General features: G+C 57.8%; 1 protein-coding gene across 5 annotated transcripts in view; it reads right to left on the bottom strand.

Annotated features, from left to right (window-relative positions):
• Positions 1-17,424, bottom strand: part of Gse1 (Gse1 coiled-coil protein) — a 353,997-nt gene that overhangs the window by 9,035 nt on the left and 327,538 nt on the right. For 4 of the 5 annotated variants that reach the window (XM_021169947.2, XM_029480385.1, XM_021169948.2 and 1 more), the window contains 7 exons: positions 16,196-16,414; positions 7,259-7,458; positions 3,608-3,780; positions 3,024-3,221; positions 2,195-2,386; positions 1,683-1,999; positions 761-1,085 (listed from right to left, as the gene is read on the bottom strand). In XM_021169947.2, the coding sequence (XP_021025606.2) occupies positions 761-1,085; positions 1,683-1,999; positions 2,195-2,386; positions 3,024-3,221; positions 3,608-3,780; positions 7,259-7,458; positions 16,196-16,414 (1,624 nt within the window). The remainder of the gene's footprint in view (positions 1-760; positions 1,086-1,682; positions 2,000-2,194; positions 2,387-3,023; positions 3,222-3,607; positions 3,781-7,258; positions 7,459-16,195; positions 16,415-17,424) is intronic. The other variant, XM_029480386.1, reaches the window with a different exon arrangement.

The following is a 17,424-nucleotide window of genomic DNA, read 5'->3' as shown; positions in this document are numbered from 1 at the left end:
CAACACTAGCTGACATGCCAGCGCAGGAAGGGCTAGAGATGTGAGAGGGAGGGAACTCCAGGGACAAGCAACGGGGTAAGCTACCAAATGGGTGGTCAGCCCTAAACACACGGACGTAAGAGCAAGGTCTGTGGGGGAGGGGCCCAAGGGGGTCACTGCTAGGCTCCTCTGGTCTTGCTGGTCTGGCTGAAGTGCCACTTAAAGCTGCCAAGGCTGCCCCTCACTCCGGGGAGGTAGAGCACAGGGTTTCTTTAGCTCCCCTCAGGTTCTGAACAGCAATGGATAAACAAGCACAGCACACACCGCTGCCAACAAGCATTTTAACAGTTCTTAGCTACGGGTGTGTGACCCCGCCCCCATCCCAGTGACAGCAAGTAGGACCAGGCTGATGTGGGAGACCGAGTGGACGGCAGAGGAGCCAGAGGACTCAGACTTGGCGTGAACCTTATGTCCAGCACAGGATGTTTAAGACTAGCGGGGCCTCAGAGTGGCCTTTCTACAGCTGTGCGAGGTGTGGAGGGCCAGGGACGGGCACCCGGGGTACTTCCAGGTATTGCTCTTCTCAGCATGGAGGAGAAGGGATGAGAGACTTATCTGTATTCTGAAGGTCAACACAGATGCTGAGGGCTGGAGTGGTACAGAAGATGAAGCAGGCCATGTGACCAACAGCAGGAGAGGACGGACAGACGGACAGACGGACAGACAGACTTTGCACCAGCATCACTTGACTCATGTGAGGGAGGCCCCACCCAGGACCCACCTGGTGCTCTCGGGCCTGTGCTCCACCTCTGTGGGCACGGGGGGCCGGCCCAGGTCTAGGTGCTGCTCCAGGACCTGCTGCCGGAACTCGGACACCTGGGACTGGCGGTCTTCCTTCTCCTGCCGCAGGCGGCGCTGCCGTGCCAGCCACTTCTCCTCCTCGTTGGTGCGCTGGATCAGCAGGGCAGTGGTGGCGCTGCTTCCAGGCAGAGAGAAGATGCCGTGGCTGGAGATGAGGCTGGGCACCGTGTGGTGTGGGGCAGGCACTGGGTGCAGAGGGTGCTGCACGGGCTTGGGCGCCTGCAAGCCCACGTCCTTCAGCTTCTCTGTGGGAGGAAACACGGTCACTGTGGGGGCGCCAGTGCCCTCGCCCCTGCTCGGAGCCCAGGACTGAAGGAAACACTGCCTCATCCTTGGAGAGAGGAGATGTGGTGTGTGTGGCTGGCTCAGAGCAACTTACATGTTTTTAAGGACATCAACCACAAAGATTTTCATGAAATAAATCAAGATTTCATGAAATAAATCAAGATCGGGATAGCTCATGCCTGCGCTCCCAACACTTCGGGGGCTGACACAGGACCATAGCTATGAATTTGAGGGACAACTGAGTCCCAGGCTAGCCTTGGCTTTAGAACTCTGACACAGAACAAAAGGTCAGATTGGGCGTATCTCAGTGGTGTGAAGTGGGCGTATCTAGTGTTCACCATCACCATGGCAAAGGCAGAGACCAACCAAGGTTCTACCAGCAGTGACTGCAACTCCCCTCCTAGCGTCTTGGCTGTTCTGGGGGGCACCCATGGGATCCTGGATCCATCCAGGGTGCCAGAGCACACCTCCTCCCAGTCTTGCCAGCGTTGGGATGGCACCCCCTTACTGCCGGGGCAGGCACAGGCCATTCCCTCCACACAGCTCAGTCCAGGTACCTGCTCGGGTTGGGGTCAGCTGCTCCGAGGGCTTGGGCCGCTCCTCCGTGCTGTGACCCCGGAGTCCGTGCAGCTCGGCCACAGGCAGGAAGGAGGTGGGCTCTAAGGCCTTGGCAGCCAGCAGCTCCTTCTCCCTTGCCCGCTGCTCCCGCTGCCGCTCCAGCTCGCGTTCCCGTTCCTTCTCCCGCTCGCGCTCCAGCTCCTTCTCCCGCTCCTTCTCCCGCTGCTCCCGTTCCCGCTCCTTCTCCCGCTCCCGGTCGGCCTCCCGTTCCCGCTCCCGCTCTCTCTCCCGCCTCAGTTCCTCGTCCATTTGCAACCTGGGAGGGAAAACAGGGCAGCGTGCTAAAGGGATGTCCATGCCCCAGCTCAAAGCAGGGCAGCCACACGCAAGAGCTGCCACCTACACACAAAGAACCGCATCCTGCCACCACCAACCCAGGCCCCGCTGAGGACCTCAAGCACGCTCGACTGTCTCCTCCCCCACCCCCCACTCTGCTAAAAACATAGCTTACCTCTCTGCACTGAGGCTGGACATCCGCTCCGAGTGTAGCGCCGCCAGGGACGAGTGGGAGAGCTCAGGAGGGTACCGTACACCAGAGAGATGAAGGTGCATCGCCGAAGGATGCAGTGGAGGCAGGGAGCCAGGGGTGGGGATGGGGTAGAACGGAGACCTTAAGGCTGACAGGCAATAGGAGTCATCCATCCTGTAGACAGAGAGGCAGGACTGGTGTGTGCAGGAGCCACAAAGGATAAGCTTGCCTAGCAGATGCGAAGCCCTCAGGTGAATCCCTGGCACTGCAGGAGAAAGGCCGGGACCCAGGCAGGTGAGCCGGCGCCTCTCCACTGGGCGAGCCACCGCTTACTCAGGCTCAGCACTGCAGAGACTGCATGCAAAGAGCATGTCCACTGTTGGGGGCCACAAGGAACAGACCACATGGGCGCCTAGGACCTGCCGGACCATGGGTGACTGAGCGGAAGGGCAGACTGGCTGCAGGCAGAGACCTCTGGTGTGACCCGCTGTGGTAAGAGGCCAGGAGCTCCTAAGGAAGAGGGCATGGCCTGACTCTCTCTCCAGAGTCTCCATCACACTGTCTAGGTATCATACACTGTTAGTGGGAACTGGCTGCTGGGATGCAGATGCTGAGAAGTGGGAACCAAGGAGCATCAGCAGGTGGTACTGAGTCCATCCATCAAGACTCAACTCAGTCGGAGCTGGGTAAAATTATATAGCTCCCTTGAGTGCTGGGACCCCAAGCCCTGGCAGACGCCTGCCCCGAGAGGTTTTGCCTTGCTGAGAACTAATCATTAGCACACAGGACAGCATGAGTGGGGACGCCTCACCTGAAGGCCGGGTGGGGGAACGGGTGTGGGGCCAGGTAGCTGGGGTGATAGTAGGCTGCGGCAGTGGCTGGGTCCAGGCCGAGCGGGGGCAAGGAGGACATGCGTAAGTCTTCAGCAGTGTGGTAGGGCCGGAAACTTCTCAGGTAGTCCTCGGTCACCGTGCTGGGGGGCACCACATGGTGCACAGGCCGCTGGAGGCTATGGGAGGGGGAAGTGGTCAACAGAGGCAATGTGCCACACTCCCTCACCAGGCTCAGGTCCTGCCTCTCAGTGAGGTACAGCCTGGCATGAAGCCCAGACTGCACAGACGGGGAAGTGCCTGCCCCTCAAGGTCCCCACGAGTGGATAGAGATGCTAGAGGGGCTCTCTGTTCCCCAGACCCAGAGGATGGGCTTAAATGTGTTTAGGACATGTGATAAGTCTGTCTCAGCAAAGGGTGGATCACAAGGTCAGATGGGGCCAAGGACCTCAGGGCAGATCAGGCCACTGAGACTAATGGCATTCTATCTACCTCTGCCGGTGCAAACTCTCAGGCCTGCCTGGAGCCACCCCTGAGCCCTCCCTGACCCCAGGCTGGCACTTACTTGAGTGGTTGGAAGCGGGAGTCCTGTACAACTGAGCCGGGGGAAAGGCCAAAGGGGTAGGGAGTGCTGAGTAGGTGGGAGGGGATGGTGGGGCCCGCGGCCTTTTCCTGGGCCAGAGGCGGCTCCACCAATAGGCGCTCCCGACCACTGCTGCTGCCTCGTGAGCCGGAGTCCTGCGGAAGAAGACACAGAGTTAGGTTTTGGGGAGCCATATTCTAGAAACATCCTCCCCCTAATTTTTTTTAAATCAAAGAAAGCATAAAAGAGGTATTTAGGGAGAAAGCCTCCTATGAGCAGGTCTGGACCAAGGTCTACCAGGGTCTGGCTCAGCTCTAGAAGGAACTCAGCAATGTCAGGGAAGCCTGAGACACCAGACTGCTGAATCCCAAGATGAGGCATCCGAGGGGATCTGCGGGGTAGAAACTCCCGCTTCCTATAGGCAAAACAGGGTGGTCATGGAGTCAGGACACACACACACACACACCCTGGGGACCTGCACCTCAGGACAGAGCTGCTCCCAAGATCCCAGCAGTGCCCATAGCTATGTGGATACTGCTGGCAGCTGACATGGACCTACGTGAGGGACCCTTGCACATATTTAGGCTTTGAGACCCCAGGAGAGGCTCCCTTCAGGCAGGAAGTGAGAGGTGGCAGTTGGGCTGGGCTGGGCTGGGCTGGGGAGACCCCGCCTGACGGACTGATTTTCTGTATAAACAGTCACAGCCGCATGCCTGTCACCTGTGACTAGGGAGGAATCCTTAGGGCACAGCAGAGAGGCAAAGTCAGGGAGCCACTGTGAGCGGAGGGGGGACTGAGGGCCAGGAGCCTCCTGGTACAACTTTGAGGCCCTTCCCTCACTACTGCAGGAGAAACCCAACACAAGGCAGACAGTGGAACTCACTAGGGACACAAGGTCCTCTGGCTGACATGGCTGAACCCATGGTGTGACTGAAAGGCTCATGGTAGCCAGCACAGTAACACTGGTTGTCTGATTGTCTCTGGATACAGGCCTGCCAGCCATTCTACCGGCTCCTTGTGGTTATCCCCGGGGTCAGCTAGCATCACCAGAGCGTATGTAAGCCCCGAGGGGAGGGGTCATGTCTGTACCGCCACTTAACCCTGTGTGCGCAGCGTGAGGACAGTTTACCACCGTACCTCCCCGCCTCCATTCTCACAGAGTCTACCACAAGCCCTCCTGCTCCCCACAGACAGACAGCCACGATTAATTGAGGGAGACAGGCTGCTGATTGAATTTTTAATGAGCAGCAACATCTGTTTCCTTCCCCGGGTGCAGCAGCAGGCGGTGTCTGTTCCCTTGTGGGGTCCTCATGGGTTCATGACCTCTGACCTGCCCTCCTCAGGAGGAACGTTCACAAAGTACCATATAGGTGTGTGTGGCAGGGTGGGGTAGGGTGGGGGTGGGGCACATATACCACTCACACCAGGACAAACAAGGAGACTAGAAAAATGGCCATCAGGCTGGGCAGTGGTGGCACATGCCTTTAATCCCAGCACTACAGAGTGAGTTCCAGGACAGCCAGGCTACACAGAGAAATCCTGTCTCAAAAAACAAAACAAAACAAAACCCAAAGATGAAAAAGAAGAGAAAAAAAAAAAAGGTCATCAGGCCAATTTTGGGGAGGGGGGTGTTGCACACTGCTGCCCTCCTCAGGCCTGTGGCCTCTCTGACTAGAACCTGGCTAACCAGGCCATCTGTGGGGCAGGGTGCTGCCTGGGTGACAAGGACAGAAAAAGCCCCGGCATGGTGGCTGCCCCAAGGTACCCTCCTGGCAGCAGCTGTGGCAGACAAGATATGTCTGCAGAGCTGCTCCAAGACACAGCTGCATCCATGAACGGCAGCGGCTGGGGAAGAGAGAACTCTCATTCTCCACTGATTAGAGCGAGGTCTCCACAGCTGGTCAAGTGGGACGGGCCCCTTAGTTTCCAGACTGTTCTTCATTCATCTCTCACGCGGTTTCCACTGCCTGGTCACCCTGGAGCCACACACACACCCCCTTGACTCCCAACCAGTGGATGCAGCCTCCAGAGGCCCCTAGTGACTCATGGCCACACTACAGGGAGAGCGCATCCCCCGCCCTCCTGGAAAGGATTAAACTCCGCTGAGCTCTGAGCATCATCCACTGTGTGCGCTTGTCAGCGGCGGCAGCCTCCCTGGTGGCGAGCAGGTCTTGTTAACCGCAGCGTGAACTGCTGGAGCAGAGCCATCAGAGCCCTTCTCCGGGTTACTAAATGTTTCTGAGGCAGTAAGGATCCTCTGAGGATAGTGACAGGCTCTGGGCAGAGGAGTCACAAGGCAGAGGCACTTGGAACCCCCTAGTTCTCCAAGGGGACATGAAGTGTCTTGGACCTGGGCCAGGGGCTCCAGTCAGCGGAAGCTCCGGGGGGCCCAAGTCAGGAACAGGAAGTGACCCTCCCACCAGTTTCTCTCTCAGGAGCAAAGCCAGTCACCAGGCAAGCTGGTTATCCCGGGAAGGGAAGGCTATATATGGGGGTTTTTATCAGCTGACTCATAGTCTGAGGTCAAAGCTGCGCTCTGGCAGGACTCCACAGACAGGAGATGGTTGGCGGTGGCAACTTCTCTGACTTCTCTTAAGCCAGGACAGGGTGGGTCTAGGCTGCTCTGAGCTGAGATTGGATGACAGAATCGCTCAGACAGGTTTCCCAGGGTTAAGTGTGACTTCAGCCACAGGAGGAATGGGCCAAGGCTGGCCCCCGCGCTTCAGTCAGGAACCTGATGGTTGCTCCAAGCACTTTACTGGGGACACCAATCAGACCTGAAGGGCAGATGAAACTCACACCCTGCCTAATCCTGCCCTGCCCCAGCAGGGGAGAGGTGCTCTCCTTCCCCTCCCCTCCATCTTTGTGGTTTAATTAGTACTTCCTAGCAGTACAACCCCTCTGGGAATGGGGCTGGAGAATCCCGGGAAAGCCACAGCTGACAGCGGTTCTTAATTAGCAAGGCCCCCTCTGGGCGCCAGGCTGCCAGGCCACTGGGAGGCCCAGCAGTACAGGGGAAGCTCTGGGGCTGGCTCCTCCACTGTAGTTAGGTCAGCTAGAGGCTGCAGACACAAGGACCCCGGTGCTGGCTGGCATCAGGGACCATCAGAGTTAGCCTACAGTCCCGCCCCTACTCCTCCAAAGCAGTCACAGCTATGGTCTAGCCAAAGATCCAAGGCACGAAGATACCACCTCGGGCACTCTATGGTTGTTGTCGGTCTCAACCTGGTGCCTCTGGGTATGTAGACCCCTAAGGGAGAAGTGATTGCCCTCCAGGCCACCAGAGGACACAATAAGACACCACTGTGTAAAGGGGCAGGGCCTTGGCGACCCCCTCCCTCCCCAGGCTTAGGGAGGCTCTGGCCTCCTAAACCAAGCAACGATGAATTTGTGGTACTCTGTCACAAGTCTGATGTAAGGGTTGCCTTAATCCTAGTATCTTCCAGTACCGGGTGTGTAACAAGCTCACCTAGCAGAAGAGTCTGAGGACCAGGGTGAGAGGTCAACCTCGCTCCCACCTCAAGTTCTCAACAGAGCTGTGGACAGAAAACAGCCTGCAGGAACACCCCCACACACCCCGCCTCCATCCTCATTACCCCCACCGTGCCCACACCTCTGGGTGGCGCCACTCACCTGGCGGCTCTCGCTTCTCCAGACTCCGTTGACGGTTTTAGTGGGGGCAATAGTGACCACTGGGGGAGTGCTGGGGACACTGTGACCCCCAGGGGGGACGATGATGGGGCCCATGGGCACTCGTTTGGGCGTGCTAGCTGGAGAGCTATGGTTGGTGGCTGGAGAGGACACTGGAGATGACTCGCTGCTCAGTGAGGACCCTGCGGAAAGAAAATGAAGCAGCTCAGGGGCCTGTGTGTGTCACACCACCACCCACCACGCCCCCGCTTCTTGCCATTCCAGAATGCTCACGGGGAGTGAGGCCCAAGAGCAGGCAGGCAGGGACGGACCCACAGCCATTCTGTGGCCTCCCTTGTCATACTGCCTCTCAGGCGTAGAGGTGGACAGCTATTTTTACACTTAAAAAAAATCTGAGATGTCACTCACACTCTTTTAAAACCACGTCAATGTACCTCCAGTGGATAGGCCACATTGAGTGAATACTACTATACCCCGAACAGCCTCACGACCCCAGAAAGAAGCAACGTGTTCCCCTTCCCAACCACCCCCAGCAGCAAAAGGGAACAGGGGCAGGTAGGTAGTGGTGGCGGGGCAGCTTAGTTCTTGGGGTGTCAGTTCCAACAGAGCTTGGTAGTGAGGGTTGGTCTCCGTCACTAACACAGCCCCCTCTCTCCCTGGACAATCATGCTACCTGCGGACACATAGCACGGCCTCTTGACTGCGGAGGCCCATGTGTAACTTGTGTAATTGTACAGCACAGTGCCCCGAGCAGCTCCAGCCAAGCACACCTCTTGTTCACATGACTACCAGGGCCTGACCTCGGCAATCAGGCTGAAGGCTGGAGCCTAGGGAAGAATCTCTTGGGTCTCCAGTGAGCACCACACCCACCGCCTACACCCTGAGAACTCTCTAGTCTCAAGCGGGCAGTGGGCAGCAGCCAGCCCCAAGGCTGGGCAGTGTGAACCCAGCACAGTGACCATCCAGTGCCTGCCAGTCAGAAAGCACAGGAGAGCAGCTAGGCTCAGAGACACACTGGCTCGGGAGGCCAGCTTCTGGGATCTGACGGAGGCAAGCTACAGGTTGGGTGCAGCCAGGCCTGGGGACTGACCAAGAACCTTGGCACGAGCGAGCTACCATTCAGGAGCCAGGGAGGGCATGGCATTCTATACCTCCCTGGATTCAGTAGGAGGGTATCCCTCTGTGCAGCTGAGAAACCCAAGGGGCCAGAAAGCCACACCCTAGGCCTGCAATGCCAGTCACTATATGTGTCCAAAAGTGAGGGCTCTTGTCAACCAAACACCCCTGAGAAAGTCCACGCGGTCTGATGTGAAGCATGCCCACAACCCTGGGCTATACCAAGTCCCAGCCCTGCCTATTCTATACGGGAATGCCCCAACAAGGCCCTCAGCCACATTCACGAGAGGACACAAGGAACAGAAAAAGCCAAGCCAAGCACACACTGTAGGATGCAACCTCCTTGCTCAGAGACAATACCTCAAAGGGTGGAACATAGCTCCTGGGGGGAGGGGGGCGCGGGCAGAAAGGCAGGGGCCCAACTTTTCAGCCCAAGCTGGCCCAGAGCTGACAATCAGGTTGTCTCCATGCCAGGCAAAAACGCAATCACTTTCACACTACTTTTAGGAATCCTCCTATTGCCTAAAACAGCAACCTGCTCGGGTGTGCCGCGCGGTCCTTCCCAGGGGAGCCACGGTATGATGCTCACGTCTAATACGCCATCGATCTCTGTGTACGCGGAAATCTGTGTGTGCGGGTACACATGTGCTCAGACATGTTTGCAGAGGCCAGACGACAACCTTGGGTGCAGTCCTCGGGACACTGCTTACTGTTTCTAAGACAGGCTCTCTCCACAGCCTGGAGCTCAAGTCAGGCTAGACAGAAAGGCAGGGGGTGGGGTGGGGGATGGGGATGGGGGTGGAGGTCCCCTAGGGCTGTGTGTGTCCATACTTCCTTGGCATGAGATTGGGAGTGGAAGATACCATGCCTGCCTTCAAACAGGTATGTTCTAGGGCTCACACTCAGGTCCCTCAAGCATTTTACTGACTGAATCATCTCCCTAGCAACTCCTGCCCGCCCCCCCTCTTTTGAGACAGGATCTCACGCTGGAGCCCTGCCTGGTCTGGACTCATGGCAATCCTCCTGCCCTCGCTGTCTGAACCCTGGGATGAAAGGACAGAGCCACCTCAGCAGAGCCAGCCCCCGCTTGATCACCACCATCAACCTGCGGAACACTTTTATAACCTGCAGCCGTGCCTGCTCCGCCCGAGACCCAGCAGCCTGAGGGTGACACTCTGTAGGCTCTGGGCATCATTCCCTGGCCCCCTTTGCTGAACAGTGTCTCCCAAACCAGAACTCCATCCATACCTCAAGGTTGCTGACCATCACTGAGGGGGACAAGTCATTGGACAGTTGCCTGGCCCTACCTGACAGCTACTGTGAACAGTAGCTCCCACCCACTGCACAGACATGAACACAAGGGCCAGGAACATGCTATCCTCACACGGGAGCAAAAACAGTTAACACTTCCACGCACAGAAGACAACTGCTAGCTACGGCAGTGGCCGACTCACATACTATCCAGGTGCCTGCAGGCGCTGGACCACCATTGAGGGCTCTGGGCCCTGCTGAGATAGGTAGCCAAATGACCCTCCTCAGAGGGGGAAATCAGATGGTGCCTCAGGGACCATCCTAGCTCCTCTGTACCCCCATCTGTTATAAAGGACAGGGCAGTCCCAAGGCAGCCAGCTCAGCTGACCCCTCTCTGCCCCTTCGCATGCTAGCAATAGCCTGGCCCAGCAAGGGATGAGTATGGGGCAGGCAGGCTCTAGTGTGGGGCTGGCTCAAAGAGGATGAGGCTGGCCACGGACAATTAGCAGCCTAATCCCGTTGGAGGTGGAAGGCAGAGGCCAGTGCTCACCAGCGAGAGCCTTGGGATCAATACCTCACAAGGCGCTGCCAATTAGCGAGGCTGGCGCCTGGCTCCCGGCCCTGTGCTCTCTCTTTCTCTCTAGCTGTGCTGCCGGAGCAGGCAGGTCCGCCATCGCTGTAATTAACTGAAGCTATTCAGCCAGAGTGGTGGGAATGGGTCAGAGAGCCAGGGCCGGGCTGCAGATGAAGAGGCAGAAGGGTGCCTGCATCACCTTTACTGACTGACCCCCACAGATGAGGCCAAGGCCCTGAGGGGCAGTCCGTGTTATTAAGAGCCAAGACCCCCAAAGGCAAGAGCTTGGGCGGCCTTAGCCAGCTGGTGCAGATACGAACTGCTGAGCAACACCTGCAATGGCCCCTTTTCCTGAATATGTGTGTCAGTTGAATATGTGTATGTCAGTTCGAGCACGCAAGATGATTTCAGGTGCTTTCCTTAACGGCTCTCTCCCTGTATTTACCGACTCTCTCACTGAACCCGGAGCTCGACTGGTGTGACCAGCTTACCAAGGGGGGTCCTTCCACCTCTGCCTCCCCCACACAGGTTCTAGAAATCTGGACTCAGGTCTGGATCTCTGCACAGCAGGTACTCTTATCTGACATCCCTGCTGGTAGAAGTGGTCCCACATCTCAGGGCTGTCACTCTCGTCCCTGCAGACTCAAGCGACTCCCAACAGTTAGTTGTGGGGGTGGGTGTTAAGGAACAAGAAATAAACCCAACCAACACTACGATCCAACCACTGCCCGGGCACTATGAGGACTGACAGTGAAGGGGACCTAGGACCAAGGGCACAGTGACAAGCACCAGGCAGGGAAGCGCTCTGGAGCCCCCAGAGTGTAGCACAAATAGCCAGGCGTGCAGCAGCAAGTTCCAGCAGAGGCATCCGCCATGATATGCAGCTTTGAGGAGACAGTCAAACGGAGCCACAGGGTGGCCATATGCTGCCAGATAGGACTCCCTCCTGCTCTGCCAGTGCGTCTTCACGCATGTCACAGATCTGGAGGCTGGGTGGCCTCAGTGTCCGTCCGCGAGGGAACGGGGCTGGTGGTGGTGCCGTTAAACCCCAGTCAGCAGTCAGGAAGGGGCTGTGACTTGAGAGAAACTAACTTTCCAGTAATACCTGTCGGGCAAAGAACGTGCTGTGACCAACCACAGCACCAGTCCTAAGAACTGAGGCTGGCAGGAGCCAGTGAGGATGGATCCCTTGGAGTTGAGCTCTGTCCCATTGCCACTGCCATGTTAGGACACTGTGAAGATTGTGTGGGGGTGGGCGTGGGATGGGGGATAGAAAGAGGGAAGGAGAGGTGGTAAGAGGGGTGGAGAGAGGATGGACCGTCATCCTGATGTCCATACACCCTGCTTGCCTCCTGTCACCTCAGGGCCAGCTGTGGCTCTGGACTCTGGGTGATTCTCCCTCCCCATCCTGGTCTCTCTCCTCCATAATAGCTAGCCCTGCTGCTCACACCTGAGACACAGGCAGATGGGGCTCCAGACACCGCGAGAAGACGCCTCCACCTTGCCAGCTGCAGACTGACAGGCAGGCAGGCATGCCAGGCAGGCCATTTGTTTGGTTGTTTTCTTTGAAAGAGGCAGATTTCCAAGGAGATGCACACAGGGTGTGTCTCGGCCTGCACCCAGCCCACCCTGTAGCAGACATGCAGGCAGGTGGGGGGACTGCTCGGACTCAAACCCAGAGGGATGGTCCCCAGCCTCTGCCTCTCAGGGGCTGGGTATGGGTTTCATCCACCACCCATGGTAACTTGATGCCCCTTGGTTACAGGGCCGGCAGGTGGCAAAGACTTCCGGAAAGCTCAGAGCACTGGGGATGTCTAATCAGAAGCTTAACTGCTCTAAGCTACCCTTGTCCCCACAGGTGACAAAGTGGCGAACAGCCAGATATGAGGCGGCTTTTCCCCCACGTGCTTCCTGGGAAACAGGGGACCCAAGGCCCTGGGTGTACTGGAAGTGAGGGTACACACAGCTCTGGTGCTGTGTGGGTCTTCCACCGATCAGTCAGGGACATGTGGGCTACTGTCGCACCCCCACCCCCCTCGGCAGACGGCACCAGGGCCCCGTGGGAGATGAGCAGATTGCCACACAGCTTGGGCCCTGCCTGGCAGCAGCACCCAGCTTCATCTCGCACAGGTGGGGGCTGTGGCGGGGACTCTTACAGCTTGCTCTCACAGAGGCCAAAGAGCCTCTGCTCTGAGAACCTCAGATGGGGCCAGGCTGGTGGTGGCTTGAGACATGGCTCCGGGTGTAAGATCCCAGAGGCTCCCAGTACCCCTTTACTCAAAGTAACTTAGCCAAGTCCATTGAGCAATCTGGGGGACCCTTGCCTTCAAGGCAGCTGGGCTAATGTCACAAAAAGACAGAAACACCCCCGTCACCAACCCCCTCCCCCCCACCAGGGCAGCATGATAGACGGGGCTGGTAGGAGTGCTCAACACCCGCCAAGCTGGGCTCCCGCACAGGGAAAGATGGAATCTTAAAGAGGCTTAAGGGCCTCTGGGGGGAGGGGCAGAGCTACTTGGAGGAAAGACTGGATCCTATCCTCTACAGAGACTGGAGCTACAATGTTGCCAGCCACAGGTGGATGGAGGCAGCTTCAGAACAGCTGAGCACCTGGGGACATTATTCAGAGTCCACAGTAATGGGAGTGACTTAAGAAGCCAGGGCAGGATAGACCCAGGGGTCCAGCCTGGGGACTGGGCTGGAGACCACAGCCCAATGCTCCTTCCAGAAACCAGCGTAGAAGTCAGGGTACACCCTCCGCCCTCCGCGGAAGCCCACCCACTGCACCACTGGGAGGCCATAGTGGGCCAAGCAGCTACCTAGGCTTGGCCAGGCTGGGACCACAGCAGTGGGGACCCACAATGGCTGACCCTGGGTGTTCCCAAGTTTAGGGAGTTGGGGTGGGGTGGGGCATAAACAGGGGCAACAGGATTAGAAAATGGCGGTGGGGACAATTGGGGAAGCCCCAGCGACAGCACTTGGCAAGGCAGTCATGGGGGCCGTACTTAATTACATGATCTGTGTTCCGTTCTGTATGCTATCACTAGATCAACAGACTGCCAGAGGTGGCCTGCTGGCCCTGGGCAAAAGCTGAGGCTCAGACTGTTAAGCCAACACACCAGGGCACAGCAAGTGATTAAAAGTGCCAGGATGTATACTGGGCCTGGCCCGGTGAATCCCAGCGTCTTCTGGCAAAACCTTGGCCTTGCCTTAACTAGACTACCACATGGGATGGAGCCCACAGCCTGGGATATCCCCTGTGGGGCCCACAGAGGTCTTGGGAGGGGCTAGTTTCTCTTCCCCATCCCTCTGCCTTTCTCTGGCAGGGAGGGGGGCAGAGCAAATGAGGCGGCATGCTGATTGCGTTGTCTGGATTGAATTTTTAAACTGCACCCCTGAGACACCATGAAGAGAGACGTCGGCAGCAGAAGCCTAGGCGAGCCCAGTCAGATAGCTAAAAATACAACTGTTTCCAGGAAGGGTGGGCACGGGGCAGAGCCTCAGGGACGGAGGGGACACAGAGCGAGGCCCCTGTGGGGTGACAGCAGCAGTTCTGGAGGACACCCCACCTTCACTCCAGAGCCCTCTTCCCTGCTGGGGTGGGCTGAGAGCCACCACGGGCTCTCAGGCGCGGCAGCTCAGATGCCTGTCCTGTGGGGGCCTAAGAACATGCGCCTGGAATTGCCTAGGACTCAGACAGACTGGAGAGGCAGGGAATGAAGAGCCAGAGCTAGATACCAGGTAGGTGCTGGGCCCAGAGAGGGTGCCTGTCCCACCTGCCTCCCCATGTGGCTAGCATGGTTTGCACAGCGGGGTCAAAGGATGGAGCAACAAGACAGGGAACCATGGGGGTGCTGAGGCCAGAAAAGGGTAACCCTGTGGGGGATACAAAACATGTTCTGGAATGCTAGAGAGGATGTGTGCTAAAAGCTGCATGTGTAATCAAAGCTGAGTGGGAATGGCTTATCCGGCTCAGGGGTGGCACTTGCATACACACGCGAGGCCCTAGGTTTGCTCCCCGGCACTCTGTGAGTTGGGTATGCCCATCCCCCAGTAACCAGAAATTCAAGGTCACCCTCAGCTACACACAGTTCCAGGCTAACCTAGGCTGCAAGACACCTGATCTCAAGAAAATATTGAACCCGGGTGGTAGTGGCACATGCCTTTAATCCCGGGACTCGGAGTGGGGGTGGGCAAGAGGCAGGCAGATCTCTGATGGCGAGGCCAGCCTGGTCTACGAAGTGAGATCCAGGACAGCCAGGGCTAGAGAAACCCTCTTGGAAAACAAACAAACAAACAAACAAACAAAAAACCCAAATAAACAGCCCTCCCCCTCCCCCCAATTTAAGATATGGCTTGTAGAATGACATATTCTGGAACGGGCAACCCACAGCCCGGGAGGCAAATCCAGCTCTCCACAGCTCTCAAGCCAAGCCCCCTGCACCACACTGGTGGCTCGCTGAACAAGAAAGAAGCTCCCTTCTTTCCAGGGCCACTTGCTTGAAATTCCTAGTTCCAACTGTCCAAGTCCTTTCAGGGGACAGGAGGATGCGCTCCCGGGACCCTGGTCTCACAACACGACCCCTCTGAGCGGTAGCTTTAGTATCCGTACAACATGCCACCTCAGCAACACCAGGTCCAAACCGAGGCGACAGAGAATCACTACCAGTCCTGGCGACACAGACGAGAACCTGAAGACTAGCGGGGTGGGCCTTAACTTTGCTGCGCTGCCAAGACACCCAGTTTCCAGTAAGGTAGCAGACAAGGGCCCAGGCCCAGCTGGACACCAGTGTCAGGATGTCCCAGGGTCCCCAAGCTACCCTGTATCCACAGACACTAAGCATTGCAAGCCCCAAGTCCCCATCTACACATGGGGAAGACTCAGGAGACAGGCCGAGCCTCGGCCAGCAGCACGGCCACCCCCTGTCTCCTTGTCCCGGTGTGGCACAAAGTTCCTGGGCATCAGATGCCCAGGTCACAGCCAAGAAGCGACAGGCGCGGTGGATAATGCATTCTGTTGTTCAGAATTGACCATGTTTCCATTCACCGCAGCCTCTGGTACTCGGCCCGACCAGTTGGCCCCAGGATTTTGCAGGACAATGGGAGAGCCCAGGATGGCAGAGGTGGGCAGACTAACTTCTTCCTCAGGGTCACCAGAACCTGGCCAGCAGCCAACCAAGGTGGGTTGGCTCAGGTGTGGTCCTTTGGCAGCAGCTGTCTTCCACTGGGCAGATGGACTCCCTTCTCTGGTACCCTCAGGGCCCATCCCAGTCACACCCTCACCTCTGCCAGCCCACTCATCCAGAGCGGACTCTCTGCAAGCCTAAGTGTAAGTGACGGCTCTGTAGGACCCCAGGGCCTTTGAGACAAAGTTTCCATACTTTGGCCACCCGCCTCTCTGAGCAGCAAGTCCAGGAGTTGCCAGAATCTGAAGAGCTCCCAAGTTCAGGCATAAACCCACCCATCTCTGCCACTCATTCCTGACCAGCACAGTCATCACAGGACACAAGACGTGTCCAAAGCCAGATCCAATGGGGACCTAAGAGAACCTTTTGTCAACAAGACCGAATTCAGAAAGAGCCAGCCTTTGCCCGAAGCAACATGATGTCCTCAGCTCGGGAGGCTTCAGAAGGCCAGTCTCTGGTCCCACAGGCGTCCCCAATGTCAAGTCCACTTGTCCACCAATAAGCGTCTACAGTAGCCACTGAAGCTGAGGAAGGCAGAGGCAGGCACAGAGGAAGGCACAGTGAAGCAGGGTGCAGAGCTGGGGTTAAATGTCAGGGGTCAGGGCCTGAGGTACGATGACAGCTACACTTGACAGCTACACCCGGGCCAGCTCTGCCTGGATGTGGTGGGGGAGGGGAGATGCAGGTGCAGTACCACAGGCTGCAGACAGCTGTCTCCTGTGGCCACAGCAGCCAGAGAGATGCATAGTGGGCAGGGGGCATCCCATGAGCGAGTGGCCTGGTGCCTCTTACCTCTGGGCTCCTCTGCCTGTTTGGCGAGCTTGCGCAGCGCGGCAGCAAAGCTGGAGGATGGAGCGGCCTGGGCCGATAGCGCACTGCTGGTGGCCGGGCTACCGGTGGGCACCAGGGCGCCATTGAGTGGCGAGGGGGTGAGGGGGTTGACGGTGGCGGTGGTCCTGGTCGCCGTGGAAAGCATCCCTATGGAAGGGGACTTGGGCTCATGGCTCATGCCTGAAACAGGAAAAGAAGAACCAGTGTCACCCAGAGAGCAGAGCGCCAGCGCCAGGGCACTGCAGCGGCATGCAGCGAGAGCCAAGGGGCCGCGAGAGCGGAGCACAGCCAGCGGTGCAGAGAGCGGACCCATCCCCATAGTCCTGCTGGCCCCTCAGGTCTAAAGGCACCCCGGTTGAAGCTGAATGCTGGACCGGCTCCCCAGAGCCAGACCTATGGGGTACCCCGACACACCATATGCAGAGCCCCACCAGACCCCAGAGAGACGAGGCACGGGCTGGAACAACTGAGAAGACAATGCAAGCAGCGGCTGACGGGCACGGGTATGAAACCATTGACATCTTCAACAGCGTCAGGAGGCCGGCTCGACAACTGCCCCATTGTACGGAGAAGGAAACTGAGGTCTGTCTGTGGGATCAACGCATACCCAGTGCCTAACTAACTCTCTCTCAGGCCGGGGCCAGTCTCCTCCTCACTCTTCTCATATCCAATCCCCCCCAGGTGGTAGGAGATGGTGGCCAAGGCTACAGCTCCCTGCAGGCCCCCGTCAAGTCCTTCCCTAGGTCCCAGGGCCTGAAGACACGGAAGAATAAAATCTGCCTTCGAAACCACGTTGTAGCCTGGATGCACTGGTCTTTCCCTCAGAGGGAAGAGGACATTAAGAAAGGGTTTTGGGAGCCACCTCCCACTCTCACTCCTTCAGCTTTTCCAGGCACCATCCCAGTACTGCTTCCCATCATCTGGGAAAGAGGCCCGCCTTCACAGAGATCGCACCACAGAACAATCTCTCACTTCCACCCCCTCCCCCCCCCGCCCCCCCCCCCCGCTTCCTCCACGTGGATGCCTCCAAAGTAAGCACGCCAGGACAGGGGCTTTGCAAGAAAGAGGTCACAGAGGCTGGGCACACCAGCAAGGGCTATAAAGATGCCCAGAGCAAGCAGGCTGGCTGGCTTCCAGTGGTGGCCAGGTCCTGTGGTGCATGGGTTGTGTCCCAGGGGCAGCAGGCTGCT

Source organism: Mus caroli, chromosome 8, assembly GCF_900094665.2.
Source record: "Mus caroli chromosome 8, CAROLI_EIJ_v1.1, whole genome shotgun sequence".
Taxonomy (NCBI): Eukaryota; Metazoa; Chordata; class Mammalia; order Rodentia; family Muridae; genus Mus; species Mus caroli.
This window is presented reverse-complemented; position numbering and strand designations above follow the sequence as displayed.